This window comes from Vipera ursinii, assembly GCF_947247035.1.
Source record: "Vipera ursinii genome assembly, chromosome: 1".
NCBI classification, from domain to species: Eukaryota; Metazoa; Chordata; class Lepidosauria; order Squamata; family Viperidae; genus Vipera; species Vipera ursinii.
The window spans coordinates 49,005,935-49,032,313 of record NC_139512.1 but is presented as its reverse complement, the minus strand read 5'-3'; the positions used below and the strand labels follow the sequence as shown (position 1 = coordinate 49,032,313).

The 26,379-nt window shown below is 37.7% G+C and overlaps 1 protein-coding gene across 4 annotated transcripts in view; it reads left to right on the top strand.

The window, feature by feature from the left end:
* Positions 1 to 26,379, top strand: part of NRXN3 (neurexin 3) — a gene marked incomplete at its 5' end in the record, with an annotated part of 1,287,103 nt that overhangs the window by 294,647 nt on the left and 966,077 nt on the right. For 3 of the 4 annotated variants that reach the window (XM_083375239.1, XM_083375240.1, XM_083375238.1), the window contains one exon: positions 16,650 to 16,811. In XM_083375239.1, coding sequence (XP_083231365.1) covers positions 16,710 to 16,811 — 102 coding nt within the window. Of the gene's footprint in view, positions 1 to 10,088; positions 10,391 to 16,649; positions 16,812 to 26,379 lie in introns of those variants that run through there. The other variant, XM_083375237.1, reaches the window with a different exon arrangement.

Here is a 26,379-nt window from a genome sequence, read left to right as displayed (position 1 = left end):
AGCCTGTGAAAATGTCTGATATAAATATTGGGATATCATTAACATGAATCCCTTTAAATGGCATTCTACTCTGCTCATGTTTCACTTGCTCATTTCTGTTCACAATCTTGTGTGTATGTGTATGTATGTGTGTGTATGTGTGTGTGTATATACCCCACATCCTTCCAATTGAAATTCCACTCCAACTCTGCAGATCCCCCACCCAATCAGAGCACACCTCCACCCACAGAACACACCCCCTCTGGCAGTTTAAAAAAGAGGAACAAACAGCCACTACCACATGCTTCTCCCAGAAGAAGGAAGCAGAAGCCACCAGCCTGATGATGACAGATGGGATTCCGTCGAAACGTTGTGCCTACACCTTCATTTCTACGCGGGGAAAAAACCCGAATGACCAAAGGTCCACATATATATATATGTATACACACACACACACACATAAATACATATATACATACTCATACACATATACATATATATACATACATACATACACACACACACACACACCATCTTTTATAATTGTTGCAATTAGAATTCCAAGAAAACAAAGAACCCAAAAAGTACCTTATAGGACTGTGACACGCTATTTTCTCTTTTTCCATATTTTAATTTTGGTTATCAGAGTTGTTGCTTTTGAATTGCACTTTTAAAAGATCAAAATTATCTTTGTTGGACCAAAGGGACTGTTTTGACATGCGACGGCATTAACTCTGCAGAATGTAATAAATTTCTCTCTATCTTTTGACACATATATTGAATCAATAGCGACAGCAGACTTATATCAAGATATGAAAATAATATTATTCGTGTTAGAGTGTGCCTCAGTTTAGTTGAGCCAGCAGGATTTATGTGATCTATTGTCTTAAATCAAGTTATAACTGTAAGAAAGGAGAAAGAACTCAAATATCCCATTCAAAACCTTTGCAAGATCAAACGAATAATGTGCTCATTATGCCATACATGCAAATTTTACAAATAAGGGTGCAGCTTTTATCATTCTGTGGTTTTGTGAAACATAAAATAACAATATGAGTGGGTGATAATTGCTTTTATGAACTTACCATTTAGAATATAAAAGCATTAATCAAATACACTGATCCAGTAATTATAGAATTAGGCGCCAATCCAGCATTTAGAAATCAGGTTTCCATTCATGGATTCATTGAACCGCTCTGCATTTATAAAAGATACTTGTAAGGTGAAAACTATTGAAATCTCTATCTGCCAGATTGGAAGTCATGATTACCATATATTTCAAATCCATTTTCTGTTTCAGATCCATTTTCTGTTTAGCTGCCAAATCATTTTGGCATATCTAGTTCTTTGTGATCTTTCAATGAGGAGGGAGTTCAACGTTTTTCGCAGCCTTTGACATATAAAGAACTATGTTGTGACTGCAAAATTATTCATGCATTTTTGCATTTTTCTTTTAATATATTGTGCTTTTGATGAATATTTTGCCTAAGTCAATACAAATAGCGCAACACTTCTTTCAGACTAATAAATTCAATGGTAATTATTCCATTCTACATCAATCTCCATCAAGAGAAAATAGATACACTTCTTTAGTGGCTTGCTCTTATAAAAAAATAAAGGACATGTCTAACCCAAAAGAAGGGGAAAAAAGGATAATCAGTTGCATTATTAATTCATACAAAGATGCAATTGAGTCCAATTTACCAGGCAACAATGACTGCGAGTAATCTATCTCAATTGAATATGCACATGCATGCCTATCTATAACAACAGATTTATTTCAGCTCATTGCAAATCAGCAACTTATGGCCAAAGATTTATCCCTATAATAGGCCTCCAGTGGTCATTTACAGATCAAAGATGAAGGTTGTAATAACCTCTTCACTTGGAAATAGTCTCTTGAGGAATAAGAAAAAGAGAAAAAAACTCATTTTAATCTATTTCCCAAGAACTTCATTGCTATAGACTCATCGGTATACCAAGATGCACTGCAGTCCTATAACTGAAAAAAAGGAAACCTACAAAAAATAACCTGCCAATTCCAGACATAAATTATTTTCCCAATAATTAACCAAGTTGGTAATAGATATTGATGGGCAGTTTAAAGGAGAGAAATCATTAGAAAGATGGACAGTGACAAAATAATTTACTAAGTCCAATAAATACACAAATGCCTTTTGTTGAATAATGCCTTTTGTTGAATATCATGTGATAATCTGACAATGGCAATTACCTAAAAAGCTATACTGCCCCAATAAATAATATACATCTGAATGCTTTGTTCATGCACCAATTCTGTACAGATAAAAGTCTTGTAACCTCCTCACCAAAGCATTAATTGGTGTGTGTGTGAAAGCCCTAACAAGCAGGCATATACATAGAATGAAGGCTACTGCTAAGCTTGTAAGCCGCCCTGAGTCTTCGGAGAAGGGCGGGATATAAATGTAATAAAAATAAATAAAAATAAAAAATTAATTATTACAACCTGTTGGCATCCCTGTAGCACAGAAACCAACAAAATCTCTTCAAAGCATTCCAAGCAATGCTGAAGTTCTAGTAACCAAAGAAGGGGGAGGGGAAACCACAGGTGTCATCTGGTATAGTGTAAGGCTGTAGCAGTCACGTAGGACGGACAATAGAAGATTAGCAGAACGAATCCAAGAACATCAGCTAGCAGTCAGAAAACATAATGAAAAATCCCTTAATTTCTCAACACATAAATTCAACCACAACTTCAACTGGAAAAATACAAAAAACTAAAGCCAAAAATGGTAGGGAATTCTGGGAAGTTTGACATTTTAAAGAAGCACCATCAGCAGACACATAAACTCCATTGACATACCACTTAATAGATACCATCCCAAATCAAAGCAGCTCAGAACCCATCGTCTTAATAGTCAGTACCAAGATAAGCAGGAAATAGCTGTTATAAAATTGGCGGGGTAAGTGGGTGGGTTCTTAGTATAGAAATGCCTGGGATCTCAAATCCTATAGTAGGGCTCCTTTGAATGAATGGTTGTAACTCAAGAACTACCTGTACTGATATTTATGTTGATGTATTAGTATACATTAGCTAACAAATCACCAGCTCTAGTGTTCATTACATAGCATTTAAGAACAAGAATATAATTAATATGATTTTATTAACATACCAAAATTAGCAAAAGCATATACTAAAATAATTGTAATTACAGAAAGTGTGGTGTAATTACAGTGCCAAAATATTACTTCTTTCAGAAAGAAAGATAGCATGCATGTTAGATTATCCTGCTCACGAAAGCATGAATAAATAACAGAATAACAGAGTTGAATGGAGGAGGTCTTCTAGTCCAACCCACTGCTTAAGAGTCTATACCAGGGGTGTCAAGCTCAATATCATTGAGGGCCGCATCAGCATTGTGGTTGCCCTCGGGGGGCCGGGTGGGTATGGCCAGGGTGGGTGTGGCCTACTGGTTGGGCATGGCTGGAGTGCATATGGCCTACTGGGTGGGCGTGGCCAGCTCTACATCATTGGCATCAAGGGTGCCTATGGGGGCCTGAGCAGGAGTGAGACAGATCTGGGGATCTCTGGCAGAAGGAGGGTCTCTGGGCCAGGGCCAAGGCAGCGGGGACCATTCCCTCACTGTTTCCAGGATGGCTTCGGGGGCCACATGAAACCACTTCGCGGGCCGAATCTGGCCCCCGGGCCTTGTGTTTGACATGTCTGGTCTATACCATTCTGGACAAATGGCTGTCTAATCTCTTCTTAAATCCTCCAGTAATGGAGCACTCACAACTTTTGGAGGCAAGCTGTTTCACTGATTAATTGTTCTCACTGACAGGAAATTTCTCCTTAGTTCTAGGTTTGATCTCTCCTTGATAAATTTCTATCTATGACTTCTTGTCCTGCCCTCAGGAGCTTGGAAGAATAGGTTGGCCCTCTTTTCTCTGTGACAGCCCCTCAAATATTGGAAGACTGCTATCATGTTATCGCTAGTTCTTCTCTTTGTTAGACTAGACATACCCAGTTTCTGCAACTGTTCTTCATATGTTTTAGCCTTCGGCCTCTAATATAAGATCTTAGTAATAATGGTCTGGCATATAGAAGAAACTAAAGAAATCCACCTGAAAATAAAAAAAGGTTTCTTTTATGATAAGTACCAACTTCAGAAATAAAGAATAAGAACATGTCATTCGTCATACGACTGTTAATCCAATAGAATTAATATAAGACAGAACTTTGTGAAAGAAAAGATGCAAGACTGCTGTTCTGAGAGTTGCATCCTTATGAAATTGTGTTTCTTCCTCATGGATTGTTCCCTGAGACTTTAAAGTTTAAGAGAACAAGTAACCACATCTACAGTATATAGAGGGAGATAAAAGAAGACCACAGAAGGTATAGTGGTGGAAGAGAATGGATTGGAGGGCAACAATCACCAGTTGTGTGTGGAGGAAATGAGAACAAAACAATTGGAATAAGCAACAAGCTTTGGAAGCTACTTCATCTAAGAAAGGAGTAGCAGAGCTTTACAGCCCTCTACAGATTCAGTCCAGCTACAGTCAGCTAAAAAAGGTAAAGGTAAAGGTTCCCCCGCACATGCATGCTAGTCGTTTCCAACTCTAGGGGCCGGTGCTCATCTCCGTTTCAAAGCCGAAGAGCCAGCGCTTGTCCGAGGACGTCTCCGTGGTCATGTGGCCAGCATGACTGGACGCCAAAGGCGCACGGAACGCTGTTACCTTCCCACCGCAGTGGTCCCTATTTTTCTACTTGCATTTTTACGTGCTTTCGAACTGCTAGGTTGGCAGAAGCTGGGACGAGTAACAGGCGCTCACTCTGTTACGCGGCACTCGGGATTCGACCCGCCAAACTGCCGACCTTCTGATCGACAAGCTCAGCGTCCTAACCCACTATTATTTTCTCACTTCTAGAAACTGATAAGGACAGAGAACCAGAGGAGCAATTCAGTAAAAGGGAGCAATTCTAGTAGGAAATGACTATGATAATATCACCTTTATTGCTATGAAAGGTCAGCAGTTAAAGAAATACAGGAGTAAAGGAAACTTAAACTGTTTAATATTATCACTTTTCATTTATCACTATTGCATTATCACTGATAAATATAATTAGGCACGTATAAATAGATTAGTTATATACAGTATATTAGATTTAACACAGCCGAATCATATGTTTTAGAAGAAATATGTAAATATCAAGGAAAAGCATTCAGCCTCTTGGTCTGTGTTTTGTACCATAATTTAACTGGAGTTGTCTCACAGCAATAGAAAATGTTAAATCAATGGTGACTTCAAGAGGAAGAATAGATTGAAAATTAAATAGATATTGGGAAGATAGTTTAAAAGGCAGAATTTATGACATTGTTGAACTACTTCTTTGTAGTTATTTGCAAGGTTGCAACCATAGCTATCTTTTTTCCTACCCTACAAAATGTAGTTGTGAATTAAGTAATGTCACAACATGTTTAAAAAAGCCCTTGTTTAAACAACATGACTAAAGAACTGACTGCAATCAAATACTGTAATGGCTGCCAGAAGTATTAAAAGGATTAGTGTTAGGTTAGGGTTAACAGCAAATTCATGAAGGTCAAAAGCTGTCAAAGACTGCTGATGTTGGTATCTGTAAACTATCATGCAGAATTACACATGCCTTAAATACTTGTTTCTAAAGGCCAGTAATGAAAAAAAAAGCTGATCCTCTGCTTGTGAGTTTCCAAGATACATCTGCTTGCCTAATGCACAGATGTTGGAGTGAATATTTGTTTATATTTTAAAGACGTGTATGAATAAATGCATAAATGAATATTCAGGCAACCTGAGGCATCCATCATACTGCATTATGTTGAGACAGTGTGGAAGGACTTTAGGATACAAGCGCTATGTTAACAGTAGGACAATAAGCTCAGTTTAAGGTAGAATAAAGCAAGTGCATAGTATTGTCTCTAGAGTGAGAATTACTATTGGATTATTGGATTACTATTAAAATTAATAAATGAGCTTTTATAGTATTATTGTAGTATTATAGTATTATTAGTTGTATTAAATGACTTATTTAAATTCTATGCAAATGACTTGAAGTGATGACCCTAGAAATATAACTTACATTGAACTTACATCTGCTTTCCCTGACCCCAGTTTCTTACATGCTCCACAAATTCTTTATTGAGGTATTATAGCTTAACCATTGTAACTCCATTTAACACTGACCTCAGAATCTAGCTGTTTGATCAGATATCTCTGTAGATATATAGAATGCATGTCTGACCATGAAATTTCTGTTGTAGAAATTACACTATAAAACTTTTAATCTTGGTTGGCATGGAAATAAAATTGTTGTCAGCAATTCTTCTGAGACAATTATTACATGCTAATACAGGCTTTTATATTCCTTGTTACTGAGGGATGTTAAGGTTGCATTAAATGTAATTCAGTCTTTATTAACTATGACATTACCAAAGTTTAGAGGATATTGATGTGCAATATTTTATTGCTGCTCCAGATGACATATTTATATTTATAATAATTATTATTATATTTATAATAATTATCTTTATTTTAATATAATTATTGCACCATTTTATCACCATTACCAAAACAAATAAACAATTTGAGGAATTCCAAGTCAGCTCTAACTATCGATCAATTTTCCAACAGTGTATAGAGCATTTCTTCCAAAAGTGACCTATCAAGAACTAAAAATCAGTAGTCATGCAGCCTAAGACAGTTGAAAGTATTATTTCACAAATCTATGAAGAGGCTAAATACCAGCTTTTGGGACTCAGGAAACATCTCTCAAGAATGCTGACTTTTTGTAGAATTTGGTCTGCATCCTTCCATTATCAAATCTGCAGATGATTTTAGCACAAGAATAGACGTATTGGAATTCTCACCATCCTTAAGAAGCATGGCTAATAGGGAGAGAAGTTGGGAATTATAGTTCAACAATTGAAATGACACAGTTTGCTCCTATATTTAGCACCTTAACATTCTCAACTGATTCAGAATATACTGAGAAATAGACCTGGGTACCAGCACATTGGTATATCTGCAATGCCTTCAGGATAGGACAAGTTAGGAAAGAGACATTAAAGAGATTTTAGGAATGCTATTATTGTCATGCCCTACTTGTTATAGGATATGATAACACAATTGCAAAACTCTCCAGACTCACCCTCTGCCCCAAATTCCAAACAAATTCAAGGCATGTTTATTTTGATATTTTTTCATACCGTCTGCTTTCCCAGGACTAAATTGTCTATTATTTTGCCTAAAATGTTTCTGCATACTTCAAGTGTGTGCCTGTGTGTGTGTGTCTACGAGTGGGCATGCATGCATACATACAGACAGAAGAGATGTGTGAAACATCACTGTTGAAATGCCTTGGAATCAAATGGAAGTCCTCCAGTCTTTTAAAATTAATTTTCAAAGTAGAATTCAAACCAATATAATTACATCAACCCCCAAACCCAACTCACAGAAACAGACTTTTTTTTTTAAAAAAGTCACAGCTGATTATTTTAAAAGCTGATGATAATGGTTTCCTATCCAAATAAAATTTTCTACCCATTACTCCAACCAAAGCGTTTAGGTGTCACAGCTTATAAAATGTGCCTAGGGAATGTGTTTTAGCTAATGGTTAACAACCATTTTAACACCCTTTCTATATCTGTCCCATAAAGTTGGAATAACTTATCACAGCTTCAGTTATTTAAATCCCATCCCTAGCAGCCAGAGGTGGGATTCAAATACAGTATGTGAACAACCGGTTCTCTGTGTGGATGCTGCTTTTGGAAAAGTCCTTTCTGGGACTGGGCAACAAAAAATTAGCTACCGGTTCTGCTGAACTGGTGCAAACTAGCTGAATCCCACCACTCCTTTCAGCTGAGAAGAGCCTGATTGCAATTAACCTAATTTGGATCCAACATTGTTAACAGAATATGATGAATGGCCTCCTTCTGAGCACAACTAATTAGAAACGTCCTATTCCTGTGCTGTCACTTGACAGAAATGCTGATTCTGTGGATGGCTCTCCCCTTACTTCATATCTGGAAAGCAATGTGGTCATGCTTGTATACACATGCAGAGAAATCTAGAATAAGCTTTTGATACCATTGACCAGGGTATCCTTCTGGGCCTGCTGCAGGAGTTGGGGATGAGTGGCACTGTGGTGTGCTGATTTTCTTCCTTCCTCTGAGGCCAGTTTCAATCAGTGTTGATAGCTGAGGAGAGGTCCAGACTGTGGCCCTTATTTTGTAAGGTGCCTCAGAGCTCTGTTCTTTCTCCCCTTCTATTTAACATTTGCATGAGGCCATTGGGTGAGGTGATCCATGTGTTTGGGCTGAGATATGATCAGTATATAGATGACAGCCAGCTTTATATCTATAGTCCAGGCCCCTTGAGTGATGCTATAGTTGTCCTATCCTAGTGTCTGGAGGCTGATTGGGGCAAAATGGGCCATGACTCAATCCTAGCAATACGGACTGGCTGTGAGTATTTGGACCTTCTGAAGAGAAAGTGTTTCCATCTCTAGTTCTGGATAAGATGGCACTAGCCCAAACAGATCCAGTTCACAATCATGCTCCTGCTTGAAGAGAAAGTGGTCACCTAGGAGAGCCTTTGCACACCTTTGGGTAGTGCTCCAATTACTCTGATTTCTGGACTGGGAAGTTAGCTGTCACTCAAGCCCTAACCCTGTTGGCTTTTCACAAAGCTTTAAAAACATGGCTCTGCACTTTGGCTCTAAATGTGTTATGGCCCCCATTATGTGACTTTATTATTAGTCAATTAATCATCACAATTGCTGTTTGCATGTCAAGCCTGAGAAATCAGGAAATCCAGGCATTTAAAATGAATATCAAGGTTTATTACAAGCTTAGGCTGTCTACAAGAATCTGAACTACTAATGGCCAAAGCAAATTGGTAGGTTGATAAGTGTCAATGGAATTCAAGGTGGGCTGGAATCAGATCTCTTGTAGGCACAAAGGGACTCAAGACTGGTGATACATTTGACCCCTCCCTTGAGCTCAGTATACTTATTTATTTTGTGGATGTTTTATTGTTTTAATGTTTTTAAAATTGTTTTATACTTTTAGAATTGTAAGCTGCCCACAATCAGTTGGGCAGCTATGGAAATCGAATAAATAAATACATACATAAAGTTTTGAGAATCTGGAAAAGTCATTGTTTTAGCAATGTATACATTTATATATGCTTTCCCTTTTCTGAGGTACCTTTTTCAAAGGACTGATATAACTCCAGACGATAGCTTATATTTATTGTATGTAGTATGGGCTTCTTTATGCTGTTTTGTTAATGAATCAAAACCAGAAACAAATCCGTCAAGATAATTGATCTTTAGTTATCAGTAAATTTAAATGAGCAATTTGCCAAAATTAAATAATATTTATTAGATATTATAAATGATGCCAACTTTACCGTAAGATTGAAAATACCCCACCTTTTTCTACAATATGTTACATATGATGAAACGGTCATGAAAGAAATGAAATTAGAAGAATGTATAAATAAGCTGTTAAAATAGATGTTAGACTCATAGATTTGCCTCTGATACTTTGAGTTCATATTAATTCTCTGAAAGTTTTGTTTGATTAATTCAGATAATTGCTCATGCTTCTATCTGCTCAATTTCATATACTATATTCATTTATCTCCCTAAACCAAACAAAGGGATGCTCCATTCTTTTGAGTCTGGTGTTTCCCATACAGTCTATTATTTTCATTCCTAAATCTAATCTCTCTTAAAAAGTTATACTCCTCTTCTGAATAAGCCAGGGGAAAAAAAGCTTTAATCTGTTCTCTGAGATTAAAAACTTTACCTGCTTGGAAGTTTTGATATAAATGTTGATGTCCATATCAGAGCCCACATTTGTGTGCTCTAAGAAGTAATATTTGTCCAGAAGCAGTCCAAGCTTATGGTTGCACTAAGTGCCTTATTCCAGTTTTGAATATATAAGCAATGTAAATAGATACAAAGAAAGAACAAAAACAACCATGATTCATGAATATCTGTTTTCCATTTCAGTGAAAGTGAATGTTTTTTCTTCATGAAACAAAACTGATCAGTCTTCTGCATCTTTCCTTTTGTCTTTCTGCAGCAAGAGATGAGAATGTAGCCACTTTCCGTGGCTCTGAATACCTGTGCTATGACCTCTCCCAGAACCCCATTCAAAGCAGCAGTGATGAAATCACACTGTCCTTCAAGACATGGCAGCGCAATGGCCTTATCCTGCACACGGGCAAGTCGGCTGATTATGTCAACTTGGCTCTGAAAGATGGCGCCGTCTCACTGATCATTAACTTGGGATCTGGAGCCTTTGAAGCCATTGTGGAGCCAGTCAGTGGCAAATTTAATGACAACCAATGGCACAACGTAAAAGTGACTCGCAACCTGCGGCAGGTAATGAGGAAAGGAAGAGAACTGTGGGAAAGTTCTTTTGTAGTGAATAAATGTAATAGTAAATTGGTAGCTAGAAGGAACCTGATAGATGTATATCTATTTGGAGTGGGAGGAGCATCTAACCTCTAGTAACTTGAGGGAAAACAAGTGCTTATTTATTTACTATAACTTGGCCTCATTGCAATAACTTCATTTCTACTTGATAATTTTCTACCTTTCCCTATCTCCAATTTGTTTTAACACTACTATTTTGTGACCTAACTTCACTTTTATATCATTTTTCCTTTGCACTTCCCTCTTTTTCTTTTCTTTTTTTCTTTTTTCCTTAATTACATTTCAATCTTATCAGTAATATTCTTGTTGCATTTAATTACAGTAGGAATGGAAAGTATTTTCTGCAGCAGTTTTATCCACTTCCTTTTTCTCCTGGTAATTGATTTAATATTTTTGCAATGTCATTACTTTAATTCTGTAATGGGCCTGATTCACCTGGACTTTCTTTTGCACAAACCTTTTGCAATGAACGACAAACTGCATTGCTGCAAACACCAGAGAATGATATCTGAGCAAGATTATTTGAAGAGAGTATGTGCGGGTGGATTTTTTTAGTGGGTTGGGCTGATAATAGTCTTTGTTTCTTCTGTTTCTCTCTATTTTACTTTTGTATGTGAGGTACTTATTTTAAACGTATGCTCCTGATACTGGCCATACTTTTTCCAGATCTCCTTATTTCTTTACTTTGATTTTCATTATGAAGCTATGCTACTACTGCTTTTGTCTCTATCCATCTTTCCCTGTGATGCCTGCATAGATGAGGAACGCTACTTTGAAGATCCCCTTCCCCATACCTTTATTATTAATAATATTTTTAACCTTTTATAACTCAATTTATTAGTTCTCTAAACACACAGCTCTGTCCGATAATATTTCTACTTAGATAGGCAGACTTAAAGTATCAAAACTCTTCCCTCTCCCCTGAAATATATACTTAAAATTTTAATACGCACAGATGAATATAAATAACCTTCCTTCTGAAAGCTGGTGAAATATATTAAGTTACTTGGGACCATTTGCAGTATGACAAATTATTTAGTTTTATTAATTTAGCCTTTCTGATTTCACAACCCAACCATTTGTTTGTTTGTTTATTTTAGAGATTCACAAAATTAGCTCTCTCACAGTTTTTCATAGTTTTCTTACTGGGAAATCACACTTCAGTATACCTTTTTTATCCATTATTTTAGATAGTTAGATACAGGGAGTTTTTCCTCATAGAACGCTCAGAACGGAGTTCTGGCACCTTTTTTGAATGGAACCTTGTAGGGTAGGAAAGGCGGGTTGTATGACGTGTGAGTTCCAGCACCTTTTTCTTTTACAAAAAAAGGACTGGTCAGATACTCTTTGCCTGTTTTTAGGTGTCTTTGAAACAAGAACACTTAATTTTGTATCTTGGGGAACACCAACAATATAGCTTTTTTAGATTTCCTTTTTACCATATGTTTTGATTAGTAATTCTTATTATCACTTCTAAATGTTCTTTGCTATGTTTTTAAATTTAATTTCATTCAGAGCAGTTTAATTTAATTTAATTTGCCCATAGATATTTTCATTTTTTAAAAAATATTGCATTGTGTCATTCTGTTCCAGAGAATCAAATGTTTAATTTCTAAACATCTGGTTGATTTACATAACCATAACAATAGAATAGTATCAGGCCAAGCTCTGGTTAAAGTAGCATAGGACTACAGCGCTACATCTGAAGGCAGACATTATTTCCTTTGGACTAATTATCTTATGTCATTTAAACTTTCTCATTGTCTGGAAATGGTTGGTCATCCTCAAAATATAATTGTAACCTATAATTTTTATTTATTTTATCCATGTTTCATGCACATATATTTTCACACACTACAAGCATACATTTTTATAATTGTTCTTTGAAATTCTCTTTCAATTTAATAACCATTTTAGTTAGTGGTATATTATTTTGCTTTAAATACAGAGGAATTTCATTTAATGATAGGCAAAATCCAAAGTAAAACTAATATTTCTAGCTATAACCCTGTTGCCTGTTCAAAACGAACAGAGGATGTGGCAATATAGAATTTTCAGCAGCTGTTTTTTTTTTTGCTTTCTTGTATAGTCAGACAGTGTACGTGTATAACAGAATGAAATAACATTTTTTTGTTGGACAATATTCCTTTTTTTCTTTATGAAGAAATGCTTCATGGAACACATTAAAATTATTATATCACAGAATACTTTCCAATTAGAAAGTTAATGCAGGTTTTCTGTGAGCAGATATAAATGTTTATGTATCTTATAATTCAGATTTGCTATTTTTATACCTGTAGCCCAAAACTATAAACTTATGAAAAAACTATACATTTTTTAAAAAGCATATGCAGTGTTTTTTAAAAAAGATGTGCTGTACATAAAAAACCCCATTTTGTTGCATAGAGAAATCATTATACATTAACTTAATTCAAGGTAGTTTGTGCCCAAGTAAATTTCCCATATGGTTATTTTAACAAAAAACCTTTGTTTCATTCAATGCAAACGTTGTTAATGGTAGAATTGGTATTTTTCACCAGCACTTTCAGAAAATGGTTGGCAACATTATTTGTTTTTCTTGCAGATATACTTAAATATGCAGATCCAAATAATATATAAAACAAAGTAAATGGTTCAAATTCTATATATCATGCTGCTCAGTCATACTTTTCAGCATGTGATGAAAGGCTTCTTAAAATAATAATTTTCATGATTAAAAAAGAATCTGAAAATAGCACTTATATTGCTGCAATATCTTCCTGCTAAATATTTTATTGATTTGATTTGATTTTGAATTCACCAAACTCCACAGTGACAATTTAAAAACAACAACAGATATATCAAAAAAGAACATAGCTTACCAATAACACTTATTGCCCTGTTTTTGTCTTTTCATCAAAATAGTATTTAAGGATGCTATATTTATATTATTAACTTCAAATAATAAAATGTAATAGTATAAATAAACATGAAACAAAGACAGATATCTTTGAAATTGCAAAATCTAAACGTATCCAAGCAGAAGATTGAACAGAACAACCTTATTGGTCCAATGTCACCCAACCCACAATCGCTTAAAACAATATGGAACTTAATTTCGCAATTGAAGGACTGTAGCATTTTTTCCAATAAATTTTAGACAAGCTACAGATGTTACCTTTTTTTTTGTACTTGTGCATCTCTACTCAAGTAAGTTCATCAGGTTATTGAAATACTGGGAAAATGAGAAAGCACAACGAAAACTGTAAAATCTATTTGATGAGGTGAATGTACACATTACAGGGAATTACCCTTAGTTTTGATGTTTCTGGAAAAAAAATACTTGTCTCTCATGTTTGCATAATCAAAGGATTCCAGCACCCATTGGAAACTAGAAGAACTAAAAACTCAGTCATCAGAGTATATTTCCTCAAGTTGGTAACATCTCTAAACACTACTAATTAAACCTTCCTTTGAAGTCCTTCAAACAAATAAGTATCACCATAATTATTAGCATCTATAGTTTGGCGATTTGGAAGTCAGTTATGAAACGACCCATGGGTAAGAAAGACAAGTCTTCCCTTTCCTCAAATGACATGTTAAATTCTGTCAACCTTTTTCCATTCATTCCAAAATACCTGATGCAAGCAATCTTCATGCCTCCTCAATTAGGGAAACTTCTCCCCACTTTCCTGAATATTGCAGGTGAGCTACATGTTGTCTCTGTTAGTCGGAACTTTTATATCCTGTATGTCTTTCCTGAAAGTTCAACGACTGTAAAGGAAAAAAAAAATAACCCTGGGAATTGGTGAGTGCATAGGGCAGTCCCTCAGAATTGTCAAGCAACTGTCTGTACCCAAGAGATAGGTTGAGTTGGTTAGAATGTCTGAGCTACACCAGAGGGTAGCAATGAATGGAACTCTAAAAGGAGGTAGAAATGGATTGGGAAGTGGGACAGAATGGTTGAAATCACTCATGATGGTTTGTCATTGTTTATGGGGGTGAAGAGATAGAGAGGGTGAATACATATTTGATTTTCACTTGAAAAGTAAGTATTGTTTGTTATCCTTCAAATTCTACTCTGGTTTTAGAGGAAATGTCCCTTGTTTCTCAGAGTGGGATGGGTAACCAATAGCATAAGAATGGGAAGGGCAGGGAGCTCCCTTGCTTCTAACAATCTCTATGGCATGGTTCCCTGACAGTCCTGCTCATGCTGTCCTCTTTTTCACTCTGTGTGTGTCGGGCACCCCATGCCTTTTTTTGAAAAACTAACACTAGACCATTCATGCAATGTGTCATTTTTACTAACCGACTAATGTACTAACACCCTAACGACTCATCTTTGCTTTTGGTTATTTTAATTAACAATCGTTCTGTTCACAATTTTTTAATTTCCTTTCTTCCCCCTTTTCCGCAAAGCACTCAGGCATTGGACACGCTATGGTAAACAAACTACATTGTCTGGTAGATATCATTCTTATTGTCTCTTTTTTTGGGTTTGCCGTGTGTTATCTTCCTTTCCCTCTCCATCTCCCATCCCCTATTTTTCTTCCCCGTTAAACTTACCTTCTCCTCCTTCTTCTTCTTCTTCTTTTGATTTTGCTTTAGCTACCTTTTCCTCCTGTTTGTATTTTTATATATTTTCCGTAAGACAAAAACAAAGGAAAATAAATACAGCTGTTCTGGAAATGGGATTTAATTATCTTTTGCTGGCTTCTTCACTTTTATCTGTTTTAAAATATTTTTTATTTTATTTTTGTCAATATTTTGCTAATCCCTTTTCTTTCTTCCCTTCAGTTTTCCCCCCTTTTTTTTAGTTTGGGGAAGTGAGATTTTCTTTTTTTTCCCCTTTTTCTGATTTTCTGAAGGGTTTTAACTCAACTACCATGTCAGGGCCTATAGTTTGTTATGGTGAGCCCAGTCTTTTTGCCTTCATTTTTGGTTGTTGTTCTAATAACAGCTATTACTGTATAGGCAAAACTGGGCCAAGCTTCCCTCTTTTTTCCTCACTGCATCTTAACCTCTTCATCGGGCCAGCCTCCACACATATTCTTCCTCTGTCTTTTTTGAAATTTCACAAGCCATAACCAACAGAAGCTCAGCCAGTTGTTTGTTTCAGGGCAATATATACGCTGCATGGCATGTCTATGTATGGTTAATCCCCACCTCCTTTCCCAACCATCACATTGCAGCTACCTCTCCCCTTCTCTTCACCAAGCCACTAATCTAACTTTTAAATCACATACATAGATCATTTTCACAACCTTCCTTTCCTGTCCCTCCCTTCTGTTTTCCATTGCCCTCCATGAATTATGGGGTTTGGAGCATTTTTAGATTTTTTTAAAAAAATATTTTTCTTTTCTTTTAACCCTTGGGTGGTTTTTCTCCTTTTGTAGTTTATGGTTTCATTAAGGATTGCATGCAAGTGTGGAAAAAAAATCTCTTTCAGGATACTTCTTGTCCTTCTGGATTTTGAAAAACACTGGCATGGGTGTGCTGAAGTACAGAGTGTGAGCACGTTTGCCAATTTGTTTTCTCTTGTTTTCAAATTCACTTTATATTTTTCATTTTTTGCTGGTGTATGGTTGACTTCTTTCTTTTGTTTTTTTTTAATCCTGATTTTTAATTTTTGTACTTTTTTTTTCCTTTTTCAGTTGCAGTACTGGGTGGTGGTGGGTATCTTTGTAGGCGCATAGCATGTTCATCCATAATGTATTGAAAGTGAGGTCCCTTTCCTTCCTCCCTTCCCTGAATGCATGATCATTTGTGTGCTGTGAGCCAAATAAATACAAAGAAGCAAAATCAAATATATCAACTTCATTATTAGTGTCTTTGCTAACAGTCATAACTAACAATAATCACTACCAATAATGGCTAATCAACCATACTATCAGCTCAGATAAGCGCTCCCGTCCACTAACTGATCCATTTTCTGGCCTTATTAAATGGAAGCCATCATGGCAGGTAGAATAGCTCTCTTTGGCCGTAGCAAAGTTGAACTAGCAAAGCAGGTGATTAAGGACTTGGAGTGGAGGGACAAAAAGCAGACCAGAAAATGGAACTGAGCTGCAATGAATCAACAAAGTTCAGCAAAACCAATCCTAAAAGTTTTATAAAAGTAGGGAGAGGACTTGCTATTTTAAGAACCGTACGATCATTGCTGGGAATTTTGTTTTTTCTTTTCCCCTTTTTTTGTTTTGTTTTGTCCATTGCGTCCTTCAAACAGGTGACAATCTCTGTGGATGGAATCCTCACTACTACTGGCTACACACAGGAGGATTATACTATGCTTGGCTCAGATGACTTCTTCTATGTTGGTGGAAGTCCCAGTACAGCTGATTTACCTGGATCTCCTATCAGCAATAACTTCATGGGTTGTCTGAAGGAGGTAACTGTTTCAAATGAACAGCATTATTTTGCTTTGTAATCTTTGTTAAATAACTTCTTCGTCTGCCAGTCATCTTCCTTTCTTTATTGAATTTCGTACATGAATATCATTGGCAAACTTAGCCTGTCCTCATATAGCTGAATGAATCATCCATATGTAAGAGGAAAGCACACTGACAAATGTTGAAGAAATCTTAAGGTTTGCAGAAGTATAATAATGTTGAAGAAAAATACATTAAAGAGTTCCAGGAAGACAGAAAATTCTGTTTGACCAGGAAATATTGACTGCTCTGAAAATAAGAGGAAATGGAATGGGGTATCCCAGTATAAAAGGGCACATTGGGCAGGCTGAATTCTCTATAAATGACATTAGATGAATACTGTACTAAATAAAGTGGGTTCCTTAGTGAAATCTGCTTCAAAGAAGATTTGCAGTTTTAATGACAGCAGTCAAATCAGCAAGAGTGATGGCAAAGAAGGATTTAACAGGAATATTGGGATAAGATTTAACTGAGGTGGCAAAGAAAAGAATTGGCTGTTTACGATAGAATATGGCTTGGAAAATGCTGAAAGATTTTTTTTAGAAATGAATTACTGAAATATGTGGGAACATGGGGGATGTTTTAGAGGGAAAAAATCCCTGAAAGTTGCAAAAAATGTAGTAAAAGAGAACAAGATAAATAAGGCACAACAATTTTCATAGAAAATTTTTAAAAATGAGGGGAAAAGGGCTAAACAAGGAGCTCCTACTAGTTTGAGTGGAATGGAAAAAAAAACCCTGCAAATTATATTTGAAAGTAAAAGAAAAAAAATGATGGAAAAAGCATTTAGAGGTTTACAAATGTGTGATAGTGATCCATCAAAGAGTAAAACTGAAATAAATGGTCTGTTAGTTTCAGAAAATAAGGTGAAAAGTAACCAATTATGTGAAACTATTGAAAGGGTAAAGATGCAGGGGTAGATGGGGAAAATGTTAAAATATGGATCTAATATATTTTTGAGTGACGCACAACTTGTTCAACATCTATTCAAAGATTGCATCTATGCCTGATTATTGGAATAATAATAATTATTGCCATTATTCGCCTTTATTACCTCTCTGTAACAAGTAGTACTATAACCACCACTAACAACTGCAGTAATCCTGATGCCTTTGAAGCCTACCACTAACTTCATGTGTGATCTGGCTTGCTACTTCTCTATACAGTATTAGACCATTCAAACAATCTGAAAAAAAAAATAGATGAAGCTTGGCATCATGTCTAGAGTCCCTGGGATTCAATAGTTGCACATGCTGGGAGCAGAGAAGAATTCTGGTCATAATCTCCCCATTCTCAGTTGAATCAAAGCTGTAAAACATGGTTCAAAATCAGACTTGGAACAACTGAATTGTCCCCTTTAAATCCATGCCATTTTTTTTATCATTCATTTCAGACAGAACGGTTTTTACATCCAAGCTTTGAACAGATGATTAATGGTTTAATTTCTAATAACTTTACATTTTATGGAACCCTGCTATGTCTCTGCATCTGGTGAACCAAGCTATTTAAAGCTGTGTTAATTTTGCTAATTGCTCTATGTTTATTTGGATGACTGGCACCTGCAGGTTTTGGGATCATGTTTAGGGCTTTATAGTCTCCCTGCTCCTTAGTGAGGAAAATGGACAGGGCAGTTTCCTCAGTCAAAACCAATAACCTATTTGTCCTCAACTCCATCATCTATCACAGCTGAAAGCAATGGTTCAGAGTAAAGGATGTTGGCATGTCTAGGATAGCAGTCATACTATTAAGCAACCATTTACTACAGAGGTCTTCAAACTCGGCCCTTTTATGACTCATGGACTTCAACTCCCAGAATTCCTCAGCCAGTGTGCCTGGCTGAGGAATTCTGGGAGTTGAAGTCCATGAGTCATAAAAGGGCCGAGTTTGAAGACCCCTGATTTACTATTTCAAGAAGGTGATGGTCAGACCAGAGAAAAAGCATTTGAAAGAACACCACTTTGTTTTTATTATTTATCAAATTTGTTAGCTACCAAAAGTTTCTGACAAACAACATATAAAAATAGTTGAACAAGATGTAAAAATACAATAAATATTTAAAAAAAACACCAAATAAAATATATGCCCTTAAACGTCTGGAAACATTCTGTATTCAGCTTTTACAGAAGTCATATGTTCCAGAAGACCACACTGAAGACAAATTACTCTCCATTAGGAGGTCACTCCAGAAGGCCAGTCCTATCAGCAAACAGCAGTGCTTCCAGGTCTTATCTTTTTTTAAAACAAAAATGGTGGAAATCCTGGTATGAGCATAGTTGTTGGGCTGATATAAGTGTGGAGATGTGGGTCCTGAGATAGCCAGATGCCAAATCACAAAGATCTTTATAGGTCAATGACAACATTTTAAATTGCACTCGGAAATTTAATAGGAAGCGAATGCAAGGCCTGAAAGCAGGTATAAAACCTGTTCAATGGTCAAATTATGTGAGCACCCTGCCTATTGCATTTTGCACCAACCAAAGCTTCTGGGTGGTTTTTGTAGAGTGGGTTCCAGTGATCAAAATGGGCTGGTGATGAGAGTATGAGGCACTGTATTCAGATCTCTCACTTCAAGCTGGGTTGCAATTGGTGGTAGTAATAATAATAATAATAATAATAATAATAAAAGAAGAAGAAGAAGAAGAAGAAGAAGAAGAAGAAGAAGAAGAAGAAGAAGAAGAAGAAGAAGAAGAAGAAGAAGAAGAAGAAGAAGAAGAAGAAGTTGGAAGGCACCTTGGAGGTCATCTAGTCCAATCCCCTGCTAAGGCAGGAAACCCTATACCATTTCAGACAAATGGCTGTCCAGTCTCTTCTTAAAAACTTCCATTGTTGGAGCATTCACCACTTCTGGAGGCAGGTTGTTCCACTGGTTAATTGTTCTGTCAGGAAGTTTCTCCTTAGTTCTAGGTTGCTTCTCTCCTTGACTAGTTTCCATCTGTTGCTTCTTGTCCTGCTTTCAGGTGCTTTGGAGAATAGCTTGACTCCCTCCTCTTTGTGGCAGCCCCTGAGATATTGGAACACTGCTATCATGTCACCCCTCACCCTTCTCTTCTTTAAACTAGCCCAAGCTGGGCAAAAGCTTTTCTGGCCACAGCTTCCACCTGCTGAACTAACAGGAGGTAGGAGAACACCCAGATTGCAAATCTGCTTCTTCAGAAGCAGGATCACTCCATCTAAAGACAAAACAAAGGGCATAAAGCACACCCTATGTATAACAGTAGCTCAGTCTTGTTGGCATTTAGTTTAAGCCTGCTCTCTTCCATCCGGAACTACAGGCTTGCCAGGCACCAGGACAGGAGTTCAGTGAAATTTCTGACCCATCCTGGGGTTGTATGCAACTGGGTATCATCAACATATTAATAACACCAGATTCCAAATCTCCCCCAGTATAGAGGAAGATAAATGGCCTTAAGAACGCATAAGCAAAAGCTGCTACCAAGCAAAACAAAAGCGCCCTGTGATAAGAGTAAATGTCTCAGAGAATTCACATGAAGATAAAGGGAGGCTTGCAAGATTCTGTTATAATAAAAACACAACTGATCTATATAGCAAGGGTTTCCTCGTGTGGCTTTTCTTGAAGGGCTGACAACCAGTGAGTTCATATAAATATTGAATAGCAAGAAGAAAAGCACTGATTCCTAGGTATCCTGCAAGAAGCAAACATGGTACTGATCTTTCTCCCCCCAAATTACCACTGACTGGAACCAGCTGCTGGGGAAGGAATAGGACCACTGGAGAACAGTACCCCAGGTCCCTAGGATTGAGAGTGTGCTGGAGCAACAGGCCTCAGATTTGGAAAAAAAAACCAAAACTCTAGCAAATGCCATCAATCTCCCAGGTGTAGTGGGAGACTTGTGCCATCTCCTCATCCCACCATGCTTAGGAGGCCTGGGCCCTCTCCCTGATGTTCTGCTTAACAACACATTTGGTCACTTAACAATTACAATTGAGAGAGCTGGAATTAAGGGTGCTGAGCGAAGTGGTCACATAGTGTTTCATTTAATGACTGCTTCGCTCAATTGCTGAGATTCTGAGCCCACTTGTAAGTGGAGGATTACCTGCACTGAGATCTCAAATCTCAACATTAGTCATCAAATAAAGTGACTAATGTCTATGTTTTCTGCCCAGGCCTAAACTCTTAATTGATATAGGTCTAGATGATCCTTTTCATCTAGGAGTTCCTTAGTTGTACCCATGTTAGATGTGAAACCCCAGGTCCAGATGTAAAGGTTCAATTAAGCTGATTTATTGCTAAAAGCCTATGCACAGGAATCTTCTCAACTAATGGTAAGCACCTGGTTAGAGATAAGTAAGGGGCAATGTCAGTCAAGGGGATGGTGATCTTAGTTTGCATAGGGATTCTAGGCTGATCCTTCTTTCCACCCTGCCCCCAAGTTCTGCCATTCCTTCTACAACCCATACATTTGTCACAACAACCATTGGAACAAAGGAAGGTTGGAGACCTAGCATGGTTATCTAACATCTTCAGATCCAGAGAAATTAGAATAAAATAGATGTAGACATATGATTACTTATATATTACTCCACAGAACTTGAATTGTCTCATTTTTTTTTGCCCCTGTGTTCTTTTCCAATTTTCCTGTGCTGTTTGTAATGCAGTCAAGAGTATTAACAAAAGGGGGTGATACTTATGGAATATTATAAAATCAAACAAATATAGTCATTTTTAGTTTATTTTTATTGTGGTTTTATTATTTTTTGTTTCAATATGTCCAGTCTTAAACAGGCTGCTTGCAAATAACATGTGCCCTTTCCTATAATAAGGAGTAAGTGAATATGTGTTTTTAGTGGTTAAATGTGGGATTAGAGCAAGCAACAGAAGTTGGGGCAAAATATACTTAAAAGTTTAGTAAAAAAGTCTTAAAAGTTTAGATTCAAAAATTTACATATATTTACCAGAAACTAACAAGTTAATTTGCTGTTTAATTTTAAAGTGGTAAAGTCAGGTAAATTATTATATGTATATGTATATGAAGCAACAGCATTTTAAACAGTACCTGTCATTTTTTAAAACTGATAAATGAAGAGACCCCTATAGATATATAGTCTTAATCAATAATATGTGGAAATATTTAACTCAGGAAATTAATTTAACTTTAACTCAGGAAATCTTAAAACTCAAGACGTGGGAAGAAGCTCTGCTATGTATTTTCCTGTGGCTATTATTTGTGAGAGCACTCTTTGTTCTGACCTCTCAGTCTGTCTAGGACTGTCTGCTTCTAGGAACATTTGAAGGAAGGGAATAGATCTTAACTAGTGTGGGGGTTAGGGAGGGACTGAAACACTTTTCAGAAATAGGGACAACTAAGCAGAGTTGGGCTGCTAAACTTTCATATGAACGTCAGTCCATATTGGAGATGAAGAAATTCAGTGTGAAAGGAATGGTAGAGAAAACTGTTCGGGAGAGTCTGCATGGCCTCGGATTACTACGGAGAATAAGATCAACGACGGAGATGCCGGCTGCTGACACGGAAGACGAGAGATCAGCTGCAATGTCTGGAGGAGTGGGGAGGAAGAAAGGAAATTGCTGGAGGTGGAAACAGCAGTGTGCTCAGAGTTTTGAGCAGCAAAGGCAGCGTTTTGGGCCGTAGGGGCAGAGTGGAGGAGCAGCCATTGCAGCTGGGAAGTTTCCCTCCATTGCTGACCATCTTCGGAAGAAAAGGAGGAGATGTGACCACAAGAGGAAGCGTGGCAAACGCGGAGGCCTAACATCTAGGCTAAAAGCTAGACCTTACAGAGTGTCTCTTCCATCTATTTTGTTTGCAAATGCTCGCTCCTTAGAACCAAAAACGGATTACTTGAAGCTGGATTTAACAACAAACCAGGAGGTGAGAAAATGCTGTGTCATCATTCCAACAGAAACTCGGTTAAAGCCCTCTGTCCCAGATAGTGCTGTTAGCTTGATGGGATTTTCAGCATTTTGGCTGGACCGGAGTTTTACTCCTAGTGGCAAATCCCGGGGAGGGGGTGTCTGTTTTTATATAAATGACAGACAGTGTAATAATGCCAAGGTGGTTTCAAGTGTGTGCTCCCCAGATGTGGAGCTTCTGACCATCAAATGCCTAGAGAATTCTATCTGCCTAGAGAATTCTCTGTTGCCATTCTCACAGCTGTGTATATCCCCCCTGATGCAAACAGAGAAGAGGCCCTGAAGGCTCTCTGTCATACCCTCAGTGACTTACAAACTACTCACCCAGAGGGTGCATTTATTGCATTGGGAGACTTTAACCAAGTGGATTTGAAAGCTACCCTGCCACATTTCCATCAATATGTGGACTTTGCAACCAGAGGGGACAATACCAGGGCTTTTTTTGTAAAAGAAAAAGGTGCCGGAACTCACACACGTCATACAACCCACCTTGCCTACCCTACAAGGTTCCATCCAAAAAAGGTGCTGGAACTCCGTTCTGAGCGTTCTATGACAAAAAAAGCCCTGGACAATACACCGGATCTTGCTTATTCCAACATCAAGAAGGCACCTGGGCTCCTCTGACCATCTCTCAGTGCTGCTTATTCCAGTATATAAACCTTTAATAGTCAGAGTGAAACCTACAGTAAAACAGGTGAGGGTTTGGACAGAGGGAGCTATAGTAACATTACAAGACTGCTTGGAGTGCACAGATTGGGGCATGTTTAAGGAAGAAGCTACTGATAACCAACATAGAAATGTTGAGGAGTATGCCACCATGGTGTCTGCATATATCCAAAAGTGCATAGAAGATGTCTGTGTCCTGAAAAACATTATTGTGAGTGTGAATGAAAAACCATGGCTGACTCATGAGGTCCGTAAGATTCTGAAAGCACGGAATGTGGCTTTTAAATCTGGTGACATGCAGGCACTTAGAACAGCCAGAGCAAATCTGAAAAGTGCCATAAACAAGCTGAATACATTTTTTGGTAGATTTAAGGCATCAAATAGCACTCCTGATAGGAAAGCTATGCCCCATCCTGATGAGCAAGTGCTAAGCTTTGATGTCACCTCTGTCTGGAAAACACTGCAGAAAGTTAACATTCAGAAAGCAGCAGGCCCAGATAACATCCCTGGACGTGTCCTTAGGGAATGCGCAGATGAGCTGGCTTGTGTTCTCACAGACATTTTCAGTCTCTCATTGCAGCAGGCAGTGGTCCCATCATGCTTTAAGACGGCCATCATCTTGCTAGTGCCAAAAAAGCCGACAATTACAGGCCTCAATGATTACTGTCCTGTTACACTGACATCCACCATTATGAAATGCTTTGAGAAGCTGATAAAAGACATTATTGTATCCAGCCTCCCGCCAGCATTTGACCTGCTTCAGTTTGCCTACCGACCAAATTGCTCTACAGAGGATGCTATTTCTTCCGTTCTCCATCTGAGCTTGAAGCACTTAGAGGAAAGAAATACTCATGCGCGTTTGCTGTTTCTCAACTTCAGTTTGTTGTTTAACACAATCATTCCCCGGCATGTAGTAGACAAATTGGGCCTTTTAGGCTTAAACACTCCTTTGTGCAACTGGATTCTTGATTTTCTTACCAAGAGGCCCCAATATGTACAAGTTGGAACAAATATCTCTAATACAATTTTCTTGAGCACAGGTTCTCCTCAGGGCTGTGTCCTAAGTCCGCTGCTGTTCATCCTGTTGACCCATGACTGTTGTGCTAGGTTTGCCACCAACCATATTGTGAAGTTCGCAGATGATACAACGGTAGTGTACCGTATTCATGATGACAAGGTGGAAGCTTACCACAAGGAGGTTGAGGGGTTGGTGAAATGGTGTAAGCAAAACAGCCTAGTTTTAAATACTGGAAAAACAAAAGAGATCATTGTTGATTTCCGAAAAGGCAGACACAGCCACACTTCTCTGTGCATTAATGATTCACCTGTAGAGACGGTTACCAGCATCAAATTCCTGGATGTGCAGCTAACAAGTAGGCTGGCTTGGTCGCCCAACAGTGAGAAACTGGTGAAGCAGGCACAGCAGTACCTGCATTTTCTGCGTCATATGAGAAAAGCACATCTTCCTTGGGGATGATCGAGAGCATCCTGTCATACAGCATCACAGTCTGGTTTGGAAGCATCACTGCTTCAGACAGGAAGGTGGTGCAGAGAGTGGTGAGGATGGCCAAAAAGATCATTGGCTGTTCCCTCCCTTCCATCCAGGACATAGCACAGAAGCGTTGCTTGAGCAGGGTCCGTAAGATTATCTGGGACACTACTCATCCTCTTCACAACCTGTTTTGCTTGTTACCTTCTGGGAGGAGGCTTCGTGGTATCCGTCGCAGAACATCCAGATTCAGCCATAGTTTCATTCCATACAGCATTAACCTTGTGAACTCTCAAGCTTCCTCCTTCTGTTATATATTCAAGATGGACAGTAGTTAATATTTATTTGTTACGTATATGTAGGGGTGTGGGTCTATACATATGTTGTGTATAGTGTGTTTAGGTCTGTGTCATGTATGTGTTTCACTTTGAGAGCGGGCAACTAAATTTCATTTTTGATGTGTGCCATTGTGCCCACAGTAAAAACAAAATGACAATAAAGGTTATCTTATCTATCTCTAAACAATGGACTGTTGCTAAGAAAAAAAGATGATTCATTATAATGTTCTTAAGAGTAGCTTAAACACTGAAGGCAGAAGAGCACCTACCTAAGCTTATATGTCCTTGCCTTTTAAACTGTATTCCATTTTTCATTTCACTTTATTACCATGAAACATTACCACATATCTATAGTCTTATCTAACCCAGCATTTTGGTTATCGTTATGGCCATGTGGTTTGACTTCTGTTGTTGCAAAATACACGTATCAGTTCAAACAAATATAAGTTCTCCCTCTCTCGTTCTTTTTTCCTCTTCATTTTTTTAAATCTGGTTCTTAACTGAGGGATTTTTCCTAGGGAGTAGGATCATGAAATACAGTATCACCTATATATCTATCTATTTATTTATTTACAAGATTTATATAATGGCGTATCATACAGTGACTCTAGGTGACTCACAGTAATCCATAAAACATGGTTAAAAACAAAGGTACCTTTCCCCTCCTCACTGTGCCAGACCAAACATCCAGAGCGCTCTCCCCCCCCCCCCCCATTCTAGCACTGGGGAAAGAGCCAAGTCTTCACAGTTCTCTGGGAGGCTAAAATGAAAAGAATCTCTTGGATTCCCTAAGATGGGAGGCTGTCCCAAAGGGCTGGGTCCATCACTGAGAAGGCATGCCTCAGAGGTCCTGTCAGAAGGCAACATTTAAAGGTGAGGACCTGAAGTGCATCCACTCTATCTAACCTCCTTAGGATGGTAAATACCCTTAGGGAAAGGTGGTACCACAAGTAACCTGGCCTTCTGAAGTGTATAGCTTTAAAGATTATTAAAAACACCTTGAGCTCTATCTGGAAAGCAACTGGAAGCCAGTGCAGTTCACACAACAATGGAGTTATACAGGTGAACCGTGAATCAGTCTAGGACGTAACTATGGCCTTAGTCAAATCATGCACCAGAGGCTCAGAAATAACCCCAAACCTCCCTAC